Source organism: Anomaloglossus baeobatrachus, chromosome 4 (assembly GCF_048569485.1).
Source record: "Anomaloglossus baeobatrachus isolate aAnoBae1 chromosome 4, aAnoBae1.hap1, whole genome shotgun sequence".
NCBI classification, from domain to species: domain Eukaryota; kingdom Metazoa; phylum Chordata; class Amphibia; order Anura; family Aromobatidae; genus Anomaloglossus; species Anomaloglossus baeobatrachus.
This window is the reverse complement of record NC_134356.1, coordinates 72,656,186-72,670,568: the sequence shown is the minus strand read 5'-3', so window position 1 is coordinate 72,670,568 and position 14,383 is coordinate 72,656,186. Positions and strand designations below refer to the sequence as shown.

Sequence of the window (14,383 nt, the reverse complement as noted above, 5' to 3'; positions counted from 1 at the left end):
TGTTCATAGATTCCCTTTAACTCACGTTTACACTAGTTATTAGTCAAGGAATGAGACCTGTATGATTTTTGTTCCTATGTATTGGTCCACCTAACCAGAGTGACAATCACCCAGCAAATAAGCAAAATGCTCGATTGTCAGGTGAGATGATTTTTAAGCAAACTTCAAAATCATAGAACATCTAAAAATGCCAATGCATCGAGAGCCGATTTCCTACCGGAAATATGTGTACAAAAGGATCTCTCCATGAAGACCGCGTTCACAGCATGTATACTGTACATTATAATATTTGCACATTTTTTTGCAAAATTTGATTATTTTCACTTGTTGCAAGTACAATATTTTCTTAGAAAGTCTAGAGTATTTATTGGGAATATTATGAACATCAATTTAATGACTGAAGAGATAAGTGCATGCCCTGCATTTCTTTATTGCTTATGCTCATATCAGCAAATTAATTGTAGACTTTTTTGTGAATAAAAATCTGTTCCGTATCAGCAATTGACTTGCTTTTTCTATCTGATGTCGTTCTACTGATATGAGAGCTTTTATCTTACATAGTGTACAGCTGGTTTGGAGCTTGGCAGCTACAATAGTGCCTGCCCAGACCCTGTGTCAGGTTTCCAGGTTTTCCAGTTCTCTTTTGAATGAGCTTGCCCTCGGTTAACATGGAGTTTACTGTTCTGTTGCCCTACTTCCTGTCCAGCTGCTTAAAAGGCCGCCTCTAAGCCTAGTCCAGTGCCTGAGTATACTGCTTGCTGTGTGCTCCTGCTTTGCTGCTGCTAATCCTGATTGCCTTTGGATCCTCCTAAAGACTACCGACCGACCGACTCTGGACCTTACCCGGTTTCTCAAAGCTGTGCCCGGATTCCGTCTGCCATCTTCGGTCAGCACTCTGCCCGGTTCTCTCTGGTTTGTAACCACTCTGGACAATCATCTCGTACGGACACTCCTGGACTTTTACCGCTTGCCCCTTGTGTCCCGGCTGCGGCGCATTTAGGCCTTCCGGGGTGATTGCCGGACAGTCCCTGTATAGGGGTTCGCTCTGGTGGTCTCCCTGGGGGAGTCCGGTGCGTGGCCCCGGGAATTCCCTTCGCTCCGTTTCGGGAAGGTATTGTGTGTATTTGTACCGCTGTGTTTTCCGTTGTGTATCTACCGTGGTTACACATTATAAAATATCTTGTACCAAGAACTCGTCTCTGATTGTCATTGCCCTACGCTATCGAAATCCTCAGAACATATATAAGTATTACACCCTGGCCAAGTGTGCACAGTAGCTACGTTCCTGGAGAAGGGTTAACTCCTAATACCCAAAACACCTCTCTCCAACCCATTGCTTTCAATAGAGCAGTTATCTGCTTGCCTTCCTACCTCTGCCTCCCAGTTCCTAACAAGCTGCTGTTATACATCTTGCCAAATCACCAGCAGCCACCATCGGCTGCTTTCAGAGCAGTTCTCCCAATTACTGCTCTCGCTGTCCAGAGACATGTGCTTAATTATATGTCCTAGTGGTAGGAGACGTTGCTTAAATTTTGAAACAGGTTGACAATAAACTGCATGGTCTTAGCCCGTGCTACGTCCTCCACATTTCTCACATCTAATACGAGCAGAGGACTATTACTCCTATCCTCCTACAACTTGTTCTACATGGCAGTATCTCCCGACCTGAGGGTACTACAGCAACTGTCATACCTTGATTCCTCAGTTATGGGGTAAACAACCCCAATAGGTGAGCACCTCCTATACATCTCAATTTCTCTCCTGGATAAGACCCTATTGCATTTTAGGCCCCCTCTCTTTCTGATTAAATGTCCTGTTATCTCTGTGTGTAAAGATAATGATACAAGTGTAGACTCAAGACAAACCACTGAATATGTTACAGCAGAACCTAAGCTGAGCTTTACCAATTTCCCAATGCTACAGCTCTGCTACTCATCAGAAATGTCACTGAGGCTATGTGCGTACGTTGCGTAAATTCATGCAGTTACGCTGCGCTTTGCAGCGCAGCGTAACTGCATGCGTCCTGCGTCCCCTGCACAGTCTATGGAGATTGTGCAGGGGCCGTGCGCACGTGGCGTCTCAGAGCGCAGCGCTTCGGCTACTGCCGAAGCGCTGCGCAAAAAAAAGTGACATGTCACTTCTTCCGTGCGCTTTGCCGGCAGCTCCTGCTCTGTCTATGGCAGGAGCTGCAGGCAGAGCGCACGTTCTCGCCGGCACCATGCGCTTCAGAACGGAGCTTTTCAGCTCCGCTCTGAAGCGCACCTTTTACGGTGCTGGGCTAGTACGCAACGTGCGCACATACCCTTAAGGAGTAGAGTCCCCCTGCCAGAAAAAAAGTAAGTAAGAAGACTGTATGGAGACTGTAAGGAGACTGTATGGAGACTATAAGGAGACTGTATGGAGACTGTAAGGAGACTGTAAGGAGACTGTATGGAGACTATAAGGAGACTGTATGGAGACTATAAGGAGACTGTATGGAGACTGTAAGGAGACTGTATGGAGACTATAAGGAGACTGTAAGGAGACTGTATGGAGACTGTATGGAGACTGTATGGAGACTGCAGAGTTGTGAGCTGCTTAAGTGCAACTTGAAAAAAACCTTTAATACCAGTGAGTGACCTGTAAGGATTACCTGAGGTTAGGTCCTGTTCCTTTGGCATGGCAACAGAAGAGAACAAAAAGTTAATAAAAGTTGGAAAGAATAGAGAGTCATATATAAGATGGTTAATGGGTTAGAAGGCTAAAAGCTCTTACCGAGACTGATACATTATATCAAATTTAGTTATGAGAGGAGCAGTAATTCAGGATAAATATAAAATCTTTGTGGGTAAACCACCATCTTTCCATTAATCGACAGACATATTTTATTCCAAGACATTCCCTTTTCAATTAATTCAATGGCTGCATTTGCAAACCCTCTTGAAAATGTGTTTTGCAGGATAAACACATCTATTCTACAAAATAGTTTTAGAGAAGATGAAGAACTAAGCACCTGAACACTAACTCAAAATCTGCTACATATCTCTTTTAGTAAAGAACAGGGTTCTCATAACCCTAAAAAGGTGTCCCTAATTTAGACAATTAGGCCTGCACAATCATGTCTCCATTTATTCTTCACCTTGATGCAATGAGGATCGGCGTCAGAGCCTATTCTTGACAGAATTATAGTCTCAGAAGTTGGAATCTATCAGGTATTATGCCTTGTTTTGTGGATAGACCATAAATGTCTGAGTTGTGCATAAGCCTTTAAAGGGAATCTGTCACCGGATTTGTCCCCGATAAGCTGCAGCCACCACCAGTCAGATCTTATATAGAGCGATCTAGAATAGTGTATATAATTGCCCAGGCCACTCTGTATAACATAAAAAAACCCAGCTTTTATTTTATTCACCCGCGGGGTGGTCGGGTCTGATGGGCATCACAGGTCTCGGGCCAACGCCTCCTATCTTCCTTCCTTCGCCATCCTCCTTCCCTGCTCCATGTGGAAAACGCATCCTACATCATCCACACAGAGGCCGTCATTGTGCTCCTGCGCACGTCCACTTCTCTCTGCCCCCTGAGGGCAGAGCAAAGTACTGTAATACGCAGACGCGGAGAAAGGTCAAAGAACGCCCGAGCATGCGCACCACAATGCTTTGATCTGCCCCTAGCAGGGCAGAGAGAAGTGCACATGTGCAGGAGCACAATGGAGGCCTCTGTGTTGATGATGTAGGACGCATCATCCACACGGAGCAGGGAAGGAGGACGGCGATTGCAAGAAGATAGGAGGTGCCAGACTGAGACCTGTGACGCTCATTGGACTGGACTGCCCCGCAAGTGAGTACAATAAAAGCTGTTTTTAGGTTATACAAATCAGCTTGGGCATTAATATCCAGTATTCGAGAAAGCTGTATATAGGAGCTTACTGGTGGTGTTCACAGCTTATAATGGAAAAATCTGGTGAGAGGTTCCCTTTAAAAGAAAAAAGCCCTATGTAGAGCAGAAACCAGCATTTAAAGAGAACCTGAACGGGTACAAAAACACTAGCAACCTTCAGATATGGGGTTAATCTGCAAGTTAATAGGGTTCTGAAGCTGACTGGAGCCTTTCCTGAGAGCCCCGCTGCCACATCGAAATAAACATTATTCTTCTCGGCACCTGGGAGATGCCAGTGAGGCTTTGGTCACCGCTCTGGGCATAGTGATTAGTGGCTGTAGCCAGCACTGCCTGACAGCAGGCTCAAATGCAACTGCCGGGCAGCTTCAGAACACTGTTTAATTGCATATTAACCCCATATTTGCAGGTTTATAGCTTATTTTCCATGACAGATTCCCTTTAAATGAAAATCTTTTGGAAAAATGCTTGAGTTTCCCATTGACTTCCATTATTCTCTGTAATTGATTCCGGCTTGTCCGTCCTTGCAACCTGCTCTTTTCGCGTACCAAGCACCAGAGAATGGTAGTGCTCGCTCATCACTAGTAGCCTATCCTAAGGACCACTTATGTTTTGGTATTAGGGTCAAGAAAGATTGCCTTAATATGAAATGTGAAATCAATTATGTTCATACCTTGTCGTTACTGAAATACATTAGATTCTTGCCATCAAATCTTACAAATCGTTTTTGAAAGACGTAGTTCCTGCAAAAATAACAGCAGTGTCAGTATGAACGAGGTTATACATACGTTCATATACATTTTTTCACTAGAAGTATAGTCTAACTATGGCTCAATCGCCAAACCTTGTAAATGTTACTTACAGTGCCTTGCAAAAGTATTCGGCTCCCTTGAATTTTTTAACCTTTTCCCATAATTCAGGCTTCAAACATAAAGATAAAAATGTTAATGTTATGGTGAGGAATCAACAACAAGTGGGACACAATTGTGAAGGTGAACGAAATTTATTGCTTATTTTAAATTTTTCTAAAAAATAAAAAACTGAAAAGTGGGGTGTGCAATATTATTCGTCCCCTTTTCTTTCAGTGCAGCAAACTCACTCCAGAAGTTCATTGTGGATCTCTGAATGATCCAACGTTGTCCTAAATGACTGATGATGATAAATATAATCCACCTGTGTGTAATCAAATCTCCGTGTAAAGGCACCTGCTCTGTGATAGTCCCAGCACAGATAGCCTCATGAAGACCAAGGAACACAACAGACAGGTCCGTAATACTGTTGTGGAGAAGTTTAAAGCCGGATTTGGTTGCAAAAAGATTTCCAAAACTTAACATCCCAAGAAGCATTGTGCAAGCGATCATATTGAAATGAAAGGAACACTGCAAATCTACCAAGACCCGGCTGTCCATCCAAGCTTTCATCTCAAACAAGGAGAAGACTGATCAGAGATGCAGCCAAGAGGACCATGATCACTCTGGATGAACTGCAGAGATCTCCAGCTGAGGTGGGAGAGTCTGTCTATTGGACAACAATCAGTTGTACACTGCACAAATCTGGGCTTTATGGAAGAGTGGCAAGAAGAAAGCTATTTCCTAAAGATATCCATAAAAAGTGTTGTTTAAAGTTTGCCACAAGCCACCTGGGAGACACACCAAACATGTGGAAGAAGGTGCTCTGGTCAATTGAAACCAAAATCGACCTTTTTGGGCACAATGCCAAAAGATATGCTTGGCGTAAATGCAACACAGCTCATCACCCTGAACACACCATCCCCACTGTCAAACATGGTGGTGGCTGCATTATGGTTTGGGCCTGCTTTTCTTCAGCAGGGGCAGGGAAGATGATTAAAATTGATGGAAGATGGATGGAGCCAAATACAGGACCATTCTTGAAGAAAACCTGTTGGAGTGTGCAAAAGACCTGAGACTGGGACGGAAATTTGTCTTTCAACAAGACAATTATCCAAAACATAAAGCAAAATCTACAATGGAATGGTTTACAAATAAATGTATCCAGGTGTTAGAATGGGCAAGTCACAGTCCAGACCTGAATCCAATCGAGAATCTGTGTAAAGAGCTGAAAACTGCTGTTCACAAACGCCTCCTGTTTACAAAGGAAGAATGGGCATGAATTTCAGTCTCTCAATGTGCAAAACTAATAGACACATACCCCAAGCGACTTGCAGCTGTAATTGCAGCAAAAGGTGGTGCTACAAAGTATTAACTTAAAGGGGACGAATAATATTGCACGTCCCAATTTTCAGTTATTTATTTTTTATAAAAATTTAAAATAAGCAATAAATATTGTTCAACTTCACAATTGTGTCCCACTTGTTGTTGATTCTTTACCATAAAATGTAAATTTTTTATCTTTATGTTTGAAGCCTGAAAAGTGGGAAAAGGTTGAAAAATTCAAGGGGGCCGAATAGTTTTGCAAGGCACTGTACCTGTAAATATGCAGTAGGCATTCTCGTTCAAATGATTTTTATTAGGTTTTGTAGTTAACAAATCTTGAAAGCATATGCGTTAGAAAATTTAAAACCTTGTTATTTGACAAAGACTAATGTAAATTGAGCTTGTTTTTATATTAGCTACATAAAGAAGGGCAGTGGCTTTTCCCCTCTTCCTATTGGAAACGCATGCACACTTGGCAGAGATGTGCATGGGGCATCGGGAGGAACAGACACCAGCCTAACAAGCATGCGCTCAACAGCCATCTAATATGTCTATCTAACGTGATGACCTCCAGGTTCATGATGATCAGCTGAGCATGGCAAGATCAGCTCTAAAAGGCCAGTGCAAAAGGATTAGTGTAAATGTTGCATAGTAACATTACTATTTAGTTACAGAAAGTGGAATCCAAGGGGACGTCAAGACTTACCGAGTAACCATCATGTTAATTTTTATTTCATAAATTGGTAGCATATATGTAAATCAGAAATTTTGTAATGTATCTTATCATAGAAATCTGCTTCTTTCTCCAACAGGAATGATTATTTATAGGGATGATCGAATACCTCAAAAATTCGGCATCGCGAATATTTGCCGAATAGGTCGCCGCTATTCGACTATTCGCGAATATTTGATGCACAATATAAGTCTATCGGAAACCTGAATAACAACTATTCGGACTTCCCATAGACATACATTGCGCATCGAATATTCGCATAGCGGTGACCTATTTGTCGGATATTCGCAAAGCCAAATATTTGAGGTATTCGATCATCCCTAATTATTTATTAGCACTACCATGTTTGAATGCTCAGTACTCGTAACGAGAGTTGGACACTCGGACAGGCTCGACTCGTGTACCGAATATAACGGAAGTCAATGGGGTTTGAGCATTTTTCCAGAATATCTTCCGGAAAAACGCTCAAGTTCCTCATTGACTTTCATTTTACATGAGTTGAGCCCATCTGAGTGTCCAACTCTGGTTATGAGTACTGAGCACCCAAGCATGATAGTGCTCGCTCATCACTATTCATTTTCAACATTCTCAATTCATGGGTAACATTATTGCATTCAGTGAAGACAGACTTGCCCATTATGAAGGAGGAGAACCTCTGACTTTCACTTCTCCCTGCTCCTCTCCTCTCTTCTATATAAAATCTTATCTGTAGCAATGCCATCTCCTATCTCACTAATAGGAAATTCTGTCTTTTACCCAGCAATTGAGAATTTTGTGGAAAAAAGATTAGTCCTGGAAGAGAAAGAAGCAGATTTCTCTGATTAGATATATTACAAAGTTTCTTATTTCCATGTGCACTTTTGATGTATGTAATAAAAATTAAGACGACGGTTACTCTTTTAGGTTAGAGCAAGGTGATACAGAATTTCGAATTTTCTCAAATACTGACTTGAGATACTGTTGTACCTCAAAAATTGTTGCAAACTTGTAAGATCCAATGTGGTTGGAATAGGAGGATATAATGAAATATTACAGCCTTGCCTAGATACTTCATAATATAGTAAGAAGATCTACAGGTGTGTACTGGTATTGCATCTTGTGACTAGTGATGAGCGAGCACTATCATGCTCGGGTGCTCGGTACTTGTAACGAGCAGTTGATGTTGGGATGAGAGAAACTCAAGTATGATGGATGTGCATGGTGGACTTGAGCGTTCTTCAGAAAGATTTCTTGGAAAAATGGTTGATTTCCCCATTGATGTCCATTATACTTGGATACTCGAGTCACGCCAATCCGAGCATCAACTGCTCGTTACGCGTACTGAATACCCGAACATGGTAGTGTTCGCTTATCACTAAGTAAGACCAAAGCTACTGGCAGGTGACATCATAATGGGCCCATATACCCTCCGCAAAGGTGGCAAAATTGGCATCCAACTTACCCTTGAGGAGAGAGCTTATCTAACCACCCACTGAGTACTGGCCGGGACTTGTCATGGATGGATGTGAAGCTGGCATATGGCGAAATGGTTAAGTCATCTAGTATTTCATCTTTGTACAAGTCTGAGGGGAGACTGAACCGCTTATTGTCTGCTGGAGAGTCCACGGTGGAGTAACCTTCCTGCTCATTGTGAACAATTTGTGTGATTCGCTGAGTTTTTCCTTCTTCATCATCATTCTTCCTCTCTTTAGCCGGCTCACCGATATTCCTGTGAAACAATATAACATATAGTATTTTCTAGTCCAACTTACTGCAGTTATTAAAATTCCTTATGCTTTCATCTTCTCATCAGATGTCAGATAAGAGTCTGAGAGCAGGTTTGTCAACTTGACTTTTTTTTTTATCAAAAAATCAACGACAGATAAGATTTTTTTCGGACACATTAAAAAACCACAATAAATCAGTATGAGTATAAGTGATACATTGTAGCTCATAATTCTGATATGAAGACATTAGCTGCATTCATTGTAAACTGCTTTAGACGTTTGTTTAGCTCAAAAGAATCATGTACACCTCCAATTTTTTATTTTTTTTTACAAACAGGGCAAAAAAGTGCTCTATTTTTACAGACTGTCGAGGAATTTCCGAACGGTTGGCAACCCCACTTGGGAGTCCACAAAGATATTTTCAATATCGTATCATCAACTTTTAAAGCCCTTAAACATATTAGATTAAAATAGCTTGAACACCAAGATATTAAGGCGATCAGTTGAATTGTTTGACCCATCTATTGATCGTTCTCCTGAAGACAAGCCAATGCCAAAGCTGTGTGGCAGCGACTTTTTCTGCTTTTGGCTAAAGGGTGCTTTACACGCTGCGACATCGCTACCGATTGCTAGAGATGTTGTGAGCGATAGCACTCGCCCCCATTGTTCATGCGACATTTGGCGATCGCTGCCGTAGCAAACAATATCGCTACGGCAGCGTCACACGCACATACCTGTTCAGCGACGTCGCTGTGACCGCCGAACAATCTCTCCTTCAAGGGGGAAGTGCGTTCGGCGTCACAGCGGCATCACAAAATGGCCGCCCAATAGAAGAGGAAGGGAGGAGATGAGCGGCCGTAACATTCCGCCCACCTCCATCCTTCCTCTTTTCCGATGGACGCAGGTAGGATGATGTTCGTCGTTCCTGCGATGTCACACACAGCGATGTGTGGTGCCACAGGAACGACGAACAACCTGCGTAATGAAACACCAGCGACATTATGTTTTGGAGCGACGTGTAAACAATCAACGATTTTTGCCGTTTTTGCGATCGTTGATCGTCGCTTCTAGCTGTCACACACTGCGATGTCGCTAACGACGCCGGATGTGCGTCACAAACACCGTGACCCCGACGATATATCGTTAGCGATGTCGCAGTGTGTAAAGCACCCTTTAGTCCCACATTCATGTATATGACAGAGTCAAGACAGAAAGCTATTACGTGTGTATAGACGGCTTTAAAGCTAAACTTTGTTATTTAGATTTTTATCAATGCATCATTCTGATTTCTAATAGTGTAATGACCATAGGCATTAAAGATGTTGTCCACCACCTGGTCCACCCCTACATAAATAAAACAGCCCCCGCTGTAAATTAAAAATAACATAAGGTCACCAGTTGCAATGGTGCTCTCCCTGTGATGTTGGCATTAGGACTCCTGTGACTGTATTTCACATGAGCCCTGCAGCTAATCAGGCAATGTCTCTTGAGTCCGCAGAGAACCAGCACCGAGAACGCTGGACCAGCGCAGGTGTGAGAGGTGAGTATATGTTATTGTTATCTTACTTTATTTAATAAGGGTTTGTCTAAGTAGTGGACAACCCATATAAACCATTCCTGACATATTCCATAATAGTATGTCTTATGTAAGGTGCAGATCGAGCTCAGCAGCCGACTCTGTTCCACACAAAGCAGGCGCTAGCTGTGTCATATGGTCGGCACATACCGCTGTCTTTCTGAAAGTAGTATTTAAAGGGGTACTCCAGGGAGACAATCTTCTAATGTCCTTACCCTCATAAAGTATAAAGATCAGATGCTCAGTTCAGTCCTATATCCTCACACGACCTGTAATTCAGTGTGACCCAGCAGCTGCTCTCACTTCTCCTCCTACCCTCTGGGACGTTACATCACTCACTTCTCCCCCTACTCTCTGGGACGTTACATAACACACCTCACCACGCCCTCTGATTAACAGCATAAGCTGATATTATTGGGGGCTGGCTGTTACTAACAGTAGAGAGCAGTGCACACCCTCTGTTGTGTGATGTAACACTTTTCACTTAGGGTGTACTCACTTATGTTGCCGGTGGTTTATACATTACTGGCTGCATGTTGAGTTATTTAGAGGGCACACCAAATATACACTGTTATACAAACTGTACATTGACTACTTTATATTGTATCAAAGTGTCATATCTTTGGTTCTGTTCCATCTGTTCCATGAAAAGATATTATAAAATATTAAGAAAAATCTTAGGGTTGTACTCACTTTTGTATATTTCATTAGGCTGGGTGAACTTCTGTTTTCGATGAAAACGGATTTAGAACGTTTAGATGGTTTTTTTCTGAAATTGATTATTGTTTGGTCAGAGGTCATCCCTTGTACAGCAAGGCACCAGGGATGCAGGAGCGGGAGAACTTAGAACATTCAAATTTCTCGATATGGAAAGGTCAGAAGGGGTGTAGTTTTCGACACAGACACTTAAAAGGCAAATAGACTTGATGGCGTCCATGATATCGGACTGGATACCTTTTTTTTCGGGCATTCAAGATGGCATAGAACAGTCTTTATTTCATTTGGAAGTAGAGTTGAGTGATGTTCGAGTCGAACAGTTCGCAAATTTCATGTTCGAGTGATTTTGGGGGGTGTTCGAGTCATTCGACGAACTCGAACCATTTGCTAAAAGTTCGGCAGTTTGAGTTACGTTCGAGAACGGTGCGATCACCAGAAGTGTGGCTTTTCACAGTCAGTATGTGCGCACGTTGCGTATCTGCATGCGTCCTGCGTCCCCAGCACAATCCCTCTCTCTTTCCTACTCACCGATCACGGGCGCCTCGCTGCACGGCTGTCACAAATCTCCGGCGGCTTTTCCTCTTTTGAAAATGGCTGCCGCTTCATTATTCAATCAGGTATTCCGTGCCTTCCCCGCCCACCGGCGCCCATGATTGGTTGCAGTCAGACACGCCCCCACGATAAGTGACAGCTGTCTCACTGCAACCAATCACAGCCGCTGGTGGGCGGGTCTATATCGTGTAGTAAAATAACTAAATAAATAATTAAAAAAAAATGCAGTTCCCCCCAATTTTGATACCAGCCAGGATAAAGCCACACGGCTGGAGGCTGGTAATGTCAGGATGGGGAGCACCACGTTATGGGGAGCCCACCACCCTAACATTATCACCCAGCAGCCGCCCGGAATTGCCGCATCCATTAGATGCAGCACTCCCGGGACTCTACCCAGCTCATCCCGAATTGCCCTGGTGCGGTGGAAATTGAGGTAATAACGGGGTTAATCATGACAAGCGTCTCCCCGAGACACCTTCCATGATTAACCTGTAAGTGAAAGTAAAGAAACACACAGCGAATAATCCTTTATTTGGAATAAAAGACAAAAAAACCCTAATTTACCTCTTTATTAATCCCTAAACAACAATCCAGGTCCGAGGTAATCCACACGACACTGTCAGCTCTGCTACATGAAGATGACATGAAGCCCCGTAGAACACGAGCGATCTGTGTCCTTCTCCACGCAGCACCTGAAGTGAGCCGCGCTGTCACTGGAGACTTCACTCTGCAATGCAGAGGTCAAAAGAACCAATGGTTAGAGCTACTGCCTAAGAAGCAATGGTTCACGAGTTCAAGTCCCGTCCGCCTCTGTAAAGAATTTAATTTATTTTTAATTTTAAATTATAATTATTATTTATTTATAATTATAATTGAATTTAATTATGCACTGAGGGGAGGAGCCGGACATCAGCTGTGAGCCGCGGGCCACACCTCTAAAATCAGAGCAGTTCACGGAATGAGGCTGAATTGCTCTCATCTCTCCCTCCTCTCTCGCTTCTCTCTCTTTCTCTCTCTCTTTTTCTGTCTCTCTCTTGTTCTCTCTCTTTCTCTCACTTTCTCTCTCTTTCTCCCTCTCTCTTCTCTTTCCCCTCTCTTTTCTCTCCTCTTCTCTCTCTCTTCTCTCCTCTTCTCTGTCTCTCTCTCTTTTCTCTCTCCCTCTCTCTCTTTTCGTTTCTCTCGCTTTTCTCTCTCACAGACCATGCGGTCACCTGACGGAATCAGCTGACACTAAAAGTCGAGCGGTGAGGCCGTCTTTTTACCGTCCGGCCGGCTAAACTATCACCTGATGCTGTCAGACAGGAGTCTGCACAGAAGTGTGTAGTTTGGTTTTTTTTTTGCACTGATGCATCAGCTGATTGTATAAAAGCCATTTATACAATCATCTGCTGTGTCATGTGAATCAGGCCATTGAACCTGACACATCATCTGATCGCTTTGCCTTTCAGCAAACCGATCAGATGATATTGGATCCGGATTAGACGGCGCGGGACCCTTGATCCAGGATTACTGCGGTAGGGGGTTCTTTATTTCAATAAAGATGGAGTCACTAATTGTGTTGTGTTTTATTTCTAATAATAAAAACACAACACACAGAAAAATATTTTTATCTGTACTAGAAATTCATGGTGGCCATGTCTAATATTGGCGTGACACCATGAATTTCGGGCTTAAGGGGGCGTTACACGCTACGATATCATTAATGTTTTATCGTCGGGGTCACGTTGTTAGTGACGCACATCCTGCATCATTAACGATATCGCAGCGTGTAACACTTACCAGCGACCTTAAACGACCTCAAAAATGGTGAAAATCGTTCACCATGGAGAGGTCGTCCCAAAACCAAAAATCGGTAATGGTTGATTATCGATGAGGTTCGTCGATCCTGCGGCAGCACACATCGCTGTGTGTGACACCGCAGGCGCGAGAAACGTCTCCTTACTTGCCGCCGGCCGCAATGCGGAAGGAAGGAGGTGGGCGGGATGTTACGTCCCGCTCATCTCCGCCCCTCCGCTTTGATTGGCCGGCCGCTTAGTGACGTTGCGGTGATGTCGCTGTGATGCCGAACGTCCCTCCCCCTTGAGGGAGGGATTGTTCGGCAGTCACAACAACGCCGCCGACCAGGTACGCTGCCGTAGCGTTAATGTTCGCTGCGGCAGCGATCACACGAAATCGCATGCACGATGGGGGCGGGTGCTTTTGAGTACGATATCGCTAGCAATTGCTAGCAATATCGTAGCGTGTAAAGCCCGCTTTAGGGCCAGTTGATAATATACAGCTAGCCCTAACCCAATTATTACCCAGCGAGCCACCTGTCACCAGGGCAGCTGGAGGAGTTGGATACAGCGCCAGAAGATGGCGCTTCTATGAAAGCGCCATTTTCTGGGGCGGCTGCAGAGTGCAATTCGCAGCAGGGGTGCCCAAAAAGCTTGGGCACCCTGCGCTGTGGATTCCAATACCCAGCTGCTTAGTTGTACCTGGCTGGACACAAAAATTGGGCGAAGCCCACGTCTTTTCTTTTTTTTTTTTTTTTTTTATTAGTTCATGAAATTCATGAAATAATTAAAAAAAAAAAAAAGGGCTTCCCTATATTTTTGGTTTACAGCCGGGTACAAATAGGCAGCTGGGGGTTGGGGGCAGCCCGTAGCTGTCTGCTGTATCTGGCTAGCATACAAAAACATGGCGAAGCCCACGTAATTTTTTTGGGAGGCAAAAAACTCCTGCATACAGTCGTGGATGGACACAAGTATAAAAAGAAAAAATACAGCTCACCGTATGATATTATGCTGGTAAATTCATGTTGTAGAGAAGCTCAGACGGTGCACGCAATAAGGGAGGCTCAAACGTGATTGCAGCAAAAAGAAAAAAATATCCAGCAGCAACGTCTTCGTAAGGAAAATATTTTTGTTAAAATTCCATTTTATTGAAAACTAATTAAAAAACATAGTGCAGCAAGTTATAAACACGCGGTTGACGCGTTTCAGAAGTTAGACTTCCTTAATCATAACCATTGTTGTTATGATTAAGGAAGTCTATTTGATTGGAATCCACA

At 43.4% G+C, this 14,383-nt stretch overlaps 1 protein-coding gene across 3 annotated transcripts in view; it reads right to left on the bottom strand.

Moving 5' to 3' along the window:
* The window catches only part of ARAP3 (ArfGAP with RhoGAP domain, ankyrin repeat and PH domain 3), a 249,940-nt gene that overhangs the window by 102,589 nt on the left and 132,968 nt on the right, over window positions 1–14,383 (bottom strand). For all 3 annotated transcript variants that reach the window (XM_075344394.1, XM_075344396.1, XM_075344395.1), the window contains exons 6-7: window positions 8,222–8,488; window positions 4,547–4,616 (exon numbers count right to left, since the gene is read on the bottom strand). In XM_075344394.1, the coding sequence (XP_075200509.1) occupies window positions 4,547–4,616; window positions 8,222–8,488 (337 nt within the window). The remainder of the gene's footprint in view (window positions 1–4,546; window positions 4,617–8,221; window positions 8,489–14,383) is intronic.